The following is a 7,355-nucleotide window of genomic DNA, read 5'->3' as shown; positions in this document are numbered from 1 at the left end:
GAGATTTGACGCAAGCAGTAACGGTTATTTAATCTTGCGACCCTCTTTCTTATTTCAGTATAATCAAATCTCATAGTTGTTCTCGGCTTAGGTTAACCTCATCATTCGCATGACCAACTTTTCAATTTGCCCAATGATCTCTCCCTATTATTCGGCTGCCATAGACATCACTGAACACGCTACCCTCGTTTCGTAACTCGAATTTAATATGGTCAATATTGTGCTTGTTAAAAATAGAAAGAGAAAGGTAGACCAGTATATGTGAACCAGTGACTCTTAAATAATAATATTGCAATTATTTAATTTAAACCCAAATACCATTGGTTTAAATAGTATGTTCAATATTTATTTTTTTATTTTTTTAAAAGTTTTGGAAACCCTAGTAAACCGATTTAACCATTTGTTTATTGATTTTACCACATGAATGGATGTTCTTTTGTGAGTGTTTGCTTTTGGTTTAACCGCAAAGGGATCATTGCACTTCAAACACATGATTGCGTTTTCGAGTGTGTCCAGATTTTGCGGTCGCAAAAAATCTATTTATGTTTTTATATAAAAAAGGTACTTTTGCTTCACTGATCATTCATAGATTTGTTTTTATATACATATAAATGTTTTGTTATATTATTGCTAGGAATGTTGGATAGTAATAAAATGCAGTTGGATATTTTTTTAATTCATTGTTTTTTTATTATTTTTTTATTTGTATGCACTGTTGTTTTCATTTTTCGCATATGTATATAATCGTCATTTTATAATCGTTTATAATAATAATATATTACAAGTTCTTTCTGCGATCCACAATACAATACATTACTAACATGAAATCAATACACTAGATTTAATTTTCTTTTTTTTAATATTTATAAATTATAACTACAATCACACGATGGGCAAATCTTAAAATTATTAAATCAATTTTCAAAGGGCAAACTTTCGCGTTTATAAATAATTAATTAATTCCTGTATTAATTCAATCAAATCACGTTTTATTATTGGTTATTAGTGAACGATTTTTTGTGCATTTTTGAACACTAATTGGAGCAGTTAAACAACAACATTCATTTGAACAACAAAAATAAAACATCTTTTGCCCTTTGAACATCTCACGTTAAATCTCGATATAATAGTCTTTTTTATTTATAATACTCCTCCTTTACCAAAAAAATTGCATTATTTTTTATACAAAAACAAGATATAAAGGAATGAAACAAATACGCTATGTACACAAATAAATAAATTTGTTGCTAATTAAAAAAAAATACATTCCTACGAAACGAAACGATTTATTACAGTGTAAGAGTTTAATGTAAATGAACTTTAATCTTCAATTTAGTGGTAAGTCATCAGCTGCCCAAACATTATATATTTAATAAATATTATCAATATATCAACAAGTAACAAAATATAACTTAAGAAAATATAGGTAAAAAAATGATGTGTACAAAACTTCTTAGCTAATCGCTAATATATTGACTAAATAAATTAAATAAAAATTGTTCTGAATGACCCTGTAGCGACAAGTCTCGTTCATGAAACACCGTTTTTTGATAATTTATTTATTTTCAAATATATATCATATAATCGTTCGGTTCTGTTTGATGAAAGGAAGCTAGTAAAAATTAATCTATCTTAAATTTAAATAATACTGGTGATATTAAAACAATTAATCTAAACAATATATTTTTTAACATTAAGTACATTTTTTAATTTAATTGAGTAGATATGCACAAACGAATCGAAATATCACAAATTAATTAATTGGATAATTTTATAATGATCGTCATTTAAAATAAATAATATGATATGTTATAATTGAAAAATAGTGTCGTTTAGATCAATTGTTTAAAACACCCTGTATTAGGTGAACAACTACAGAGTGGTTAAAAACTTACACGTAAATAAATCCCATTGCACTTGTTCATATAGTTGTGTCGCGAGCTTGAAAAATAACATCAATCGGGCGACGTATTAAAATTAGTTTATTTTTTATTTATTTTTCTCGTTTAAGTCTTATTTTCTATTGAATTCCTAATTTTTTTATACATATGTATGTGTTCCGTATGCTTTCCATCGATTATATATTTTTTCAATTTGTTTTGTATTGAATTAGTAACAGAAACGGTGCGTAAAAAACGGTGATTACAAAATGTTTTTTTAAAAAATACGACCGGCATCGTTTTTTTATATTTTTAAATTTTCAATTAAATTATTTATGTACACAATTGCAAATGACTAATAATTAAAAATACACACCAACCTAATATAGTTTATCATTCTCTTTGAATAATTAAAAATATCTTTTTTTATTAGTAATATTTTCATCGTTCGATTTATACAATTGTAATTGAATTGATCGGAAATAAAAATTATCACTTACACAAATATGGCCACAAGTTTAAAATGAATTTATATATTTATTCATGTACATGTAGATGCAAAATTTACACATACACAGATACGCATATTCCAATTTACATCTTTATATGCAATCAATTCAGTTATGTACATACATACATGAAGCTGGCACACCAGTCTTTGATTTTAAAAATATATATTGGGGAAAATCAATGTTAACAGCTGATTAAGAATATATGCATAGTTATAAAAACACAATTATTTACCTATCAGTATTTGTACTTTTCATCCCATCAAGAATTTAAAGAAACAAAAAATAAGCAAAAACAACGTAAAAAATAAAACATTTTGGAACTGTATGAAGAAACGACTTCTCTTGATATTTTCCTTCGTATATATATTTTTATATTATTATACATAAGTATATATATTTATTTAATACGTAATATTTACATTATTTTTTCAATTAAATTATTTATTTAATTATTTTTTGAGTTCGTTCACGTTTTATTATTTATATGTATATATTACACAGCACGATATAACAGACAGAAGGGATCATACGAGTTCAGGAAACCGTTGACTTCCGTATTATTTACATCGGGACTGTTTCCTGACATGCTCCCGTTATCCAAGTCTTCATCAGCTCATCACGTGTATTCTGATCTCCAGCCGGACTGTAACAAAAATTAGCACGATTATTAATATAAATATTGACAATAATGACGAATAATTATATTTTTGCAATGTGCGTTTGCTCACCATGGAATTAAGGGAGGTAAGGCCAGTCATGTGATGATGATAGGCGGCAGGTGGAGCAGGTGGAGGGGCCGCAAACGGTTGGTGCGCGGGCCCCGCGCCGTACCAATGCGCCGGCATGTGCGCATGCGCGGCATGAACACCTAAGTGAGCACCATGTTGTCCTAAACACGAAATAAATCAATTAAAAACACGTTTAAGGAGTGATATTTACATTAAAATATAGGAGGTCTCGAGATAAATTTTTGTTTAAAATCATAACAAAATCATTGTTTTAGCAAGTAAATAATTTCCTGACCTAATTTAGAATCTGTATTTATGTACTATAATCAATATTTACTGTTTAATTTTACATAACAACTTTATTTTATTTTTTAGAATTATTTTTTTGACAAAAATCATGCTTTTAAAAATACACTAAAATATTTTTTATTGCATTTAACTCTATATTATATTATTATATGCTTCATAAGTATATATTGTGTTGATTTAATTTAAAGTTTTAACTCTAACTTTAAAATATCGATTATCAAAGTAGAAAATGTGAAATTTTCTGTTTAAAAATCAATGCAAGAATAAATCGAGTATTCTTATAAAATATTCGATTTTGTACTAAAGTAAAAAAACACTTGTTTGTCAATATATATAAAGTTGGCAACACATAAGTGCAAAAATTACTAAAAAAACTTAATATTTTCAGAATTTCACGAATTGTAAAGATATTTTCATCACATAATAATTCAAAATCGAATATTCTTATAAGATATTAGATTTTGTACTAAAGTTAAAAGAACACTTGTTTGTCAATATATATAATTTGTCAACACATAAGTGCAAAAAAAAATAATAATAAAGTGATTATGTAGAATATTTATATATTTGTTAAACTAAAAAATAATATTCCAATTTCAAACTAGTTCTAAATTAATATTTGGTTTAAAAATAAGAATTCAAAGATTTGTAATGCTACAGGTATAATCTAAAAGATTTTTTCCCCTTATAGCTTAATTTTGATAATTTAAAGTTACGTGAGTTTTGAAATGATAGATATTATTACATAAGACAAACAGTGTAACAAAAAATAATAAAGTTATAATAAGTCATTAAAATGTGATGTTTATTTTTTTCATTGATAAAAAAATATTTATCTAAATTATTAAATTAATAATGAAAAATTTGTGATTTTTAAGAATATATACGTCACAAAAACACAGATTGTCTAGTAAGACATATTTTAAATGTCTGCAGATTTATATTATTTTTTTTAGTGAAACGTGCCTTTAAAAAAAATTTAAAACCTATTTATTATACATTTACATATACAAATTAATTGAGTAAGTAAAAATGACGTTTTTTAGTTTTATTTAAAGTGATAAAATCTTAATTATGAAACGATTAAGTATCTAACTAATTGTTCAAAATGTAAAAGGTATAAATCTGATGCAATAGGTTGTGTAAATTTAAACATGAAAATACATTAAATACTCGAAAAATATATTTTCAATATGCAATTGATTCGATAATTGGCTGATATTTGTTTTTTATTTTAATACAGTGCGATTTAATAAAAAAGAAAGTAAAATTTAAAAACCTTTTTATTTTGTAGATAAAATACAAACTCTGTATCAAATGATTAACTTAATAAGCTATTGCATTTTTTAATTGTTATTATAAATCATCAAATCTTATATATACAATGATTAAGAATTAAACTAATTTCTAAAAATATAAATGGTATAAATATGAAGTAATAGGTAATGTAAAATTTTTTTGTGTGGTGTAACAAAAATTACACAATAACTAAGAAAAATCATTCAAATGTAATGCTTACTATTTTCTACTATTTAATATTTTATGAAAAATATTTCCACAAAAGTATGTTTTAATAATAATAAATTAGTAGTTTTTCCCAATTTTTAAATTGTTGAATATTTTTAGTACTGCTTTTTTAGGGGTCTAAAGTTGTTTTTTTAAAGTATATATGCTAATAAATATTAAAAAAAAATGTTTTGATAGTTAAGTTTAAATTTTATTAAGAGACACCTATATGTGAATAAAAAAAATAAAATACCATAAAACTCACCAAAATCTCCCATGGCAGCCCCGAACGGAGATGCTCCAAAACCACCCTTAGAATCTTGCAAAGGCTTTATAATGTCACCCATGACTCCACCCAAAGCTAGACAGGCGCCGCCTTTCTTCTTTTTACTTTTACTGCTTAGTTTCCTATTTCTAGTTTGGATGCCCTCCTTCTTCATCGTTAACGGCCTATTAACCTGTTGACAATCAAAATAAAATATATTAATAACAAGTATAAATAGCTTAACAATGCGTCTTTCCCATTAGAAATGAAATTTGCAACGTTAAACGATCTGAATTGGGTCAAGAATTCACCCGCATGTCTGTGAATAAACTCTTGTACTGAACCAGTGATACACAACATGTTTTAGCAATGTGATAAGTATGATCCAATTGAGCATAATGAGGCAAATACGCGTCATTGTCAAAATGTGGCATAAATCACGTAATTTTAGATCTCGATAATTTTCCCATAGTTTTGACGGGCGTTACCGTTACGGCTCATGCGTCTCAGCGCTGAATAAGGCGTGACGAAATGTTGTCGAACGTGTGTGGGTTTATTTGGGATGCAGCGGTGTTAATGGATTCTTCAGATTAGGATGCAAGAGACAATTGTCGGCTCTTTGCAGACGGCCGGCGTGCCACTGGAATAATAATTAATTGCGACATTTATGGCATGAATTAATCATACGTCTTTCCCTTTAAATTATCGGCTCGCTCTTCACGGGCGGCTCGCGATGAGGACCTATATATTAATATTTTATTTTTTGATCAATAGTATGAAATTAAAAAATAATAAAATGTATCATTAGAAACGAACTGAGATTATGATAATAATAATCTATGAATTAAGAATCGGTCTATTGTGGCGAGTCATGGCGTGCTTTTCGATATAAAAGTAAAATCGTGTTCTTTTCACGGATGGTGTGTTCTTTTCTATTTTTAACTTAGGATGTTGTTCGTTTATTATTATTATATCTTAAAATTAGATCAAAAAATATATTTACTTATGTAAGCGGCTTCAATTAGCTACAGTAATTACGAAACGCGCCGTTTTACTGAGCTATCGTATTAAGCTAATATAATATCGTATCTTGATAACAAATTATAACAAAAAATGTAGCCCGAAATGGTTTAATAACGTAAATTACTATATTAAAAATAAAAATATGAAAAAAACTTCACGTAAATATTTTTATAACATAGTTAAGAACAGAATATGTGAACCCATAATTTCGAACTATTTTCATGATATCTCCCAATAAATATGCATAGATTATTTTTTAGAAAAACTATTTTTTTAATATCTGAAAATATTGTTAACTACATTATTTTTTAAATATGCAATCCGAGAAATAAACTGATTTTTTAAAGGAACAGAATTTTTTTGGATCAACTTCTATTGTCATTCATGTCAAGTTCATAATACATCTTCAACTAAAATTTGAATTACATAAGCTCATTAAAAATAGTATTTCATTGTGTTTTACTTATGGTGTAAATAAAGCTCAAACATAATGCTTAATTTAATAATATGTTTATAAAAAAATTAAATTTGCCATATTAAATGAAGGCATGCAATTACAATTTTTTTAACATTGCAATATATTTTATTTTAAAAATATATCAATTTATTTTTAATTATAGATTGAAATGTGTTATTATCTTTTGGCCGTTTCTAAAAAATAATACGCCGTGTTTAATTAGTTAATTGCCGCAGAAATCGTACCGTTGATAATTAAAAACTATACGCACAGTATAAAAGCTCCTGAGTACATTTCGTTGTTATTATAGTCATTTCATTGTTGCTATACACACGCGTATAGATTAAATTAACTGGTTTCGTTTTTCGATTTACATAATCCCACACTAATTCAGATTCGGTAATTACGTCAAATTACTTCATTATCCACATCACGCAAATCGCTGCCACCATTCTGTGGTGTTTGACTTTGTAAAACGGCGTTGTGTAATTTTTCGGGATTAATTGTGTTGTGCCGTATGTATACTTTTTTCGCACTAGAATAAAATAGCATACGATTAGCGATGAACATCTGGATTTCTATACATAATTTTATATTCTTCTGACACGAGTGGACACGGTCAGCATGCGATTAAAATATAATTATGTGTGACATTATTTTTAATTCGAGGCGATT

At 26.8% G+C, this 7,355-nt stretch overlaps 1 protein-coding gene across 7 annotated transcripts in view; it reads right to left on the bottom strand.

Moving 5' to 3' along the window:
- Window positions 1-667: 667 nt before the first annotated feature.
- The window catches only part of LOC148228042 (GATA-binding factor C-like), a 160,402-nt gene continuing 153,714 nt past the window's right edge, over window positions 668-7,355 (bottom strand). For 5 of the 7 annotated variants that reach the window (XM_088200373.1, XM_088200376.1, XM_088200379.1 and 2 more), the window contains exons 6-8: window positions 5,189-5,393; window positions 3,121-3,281; window positions 668-3,035 (exon numbers count right to left, since the gene is read on the bottom strand). In XM_088200373.1, coding sequence (XP_088056499.1) covers window positions 3,009-3,035; window positions 3,121-3,281; window positions 5,189-5,393 — 393 coding nt within the window. In that variant the 3' untranslated portion in view covers window positions 668-3,008. The remainder of the gene's footprint in view (window positions 3,036-3,120; window positions 3,282-5,188; window positions 5,394-7,355) is intronic. The other 2 variants (XM_088200377.1, XM_088200378.1) reach the window with 1 other exon arrangement.

The sequence above is a fragment of the Plectrocnemia conspersa genome, unplaced genomic scaffold (assembly GCF_051122295.1).
Source record: "Plectrocnemia conspersa isolate PC_06_02 unplaced genomic scaffold, ASM5112229v1 ptg000012l, whole genome shotgun sequence".
Classification (NCBI taxonomy): domain Eukaryota; kingdom Metazoa; phylum Arthropoda; class Insecta; order Trichoptera; family Polycentropodidae; genus Plectrocnemia; species Plectrocnemia conspersa.
Note: the sequence above shows the minus strand (reverse complement) of the source record. Positions and strands in the feature narration are given on the sequence as shown.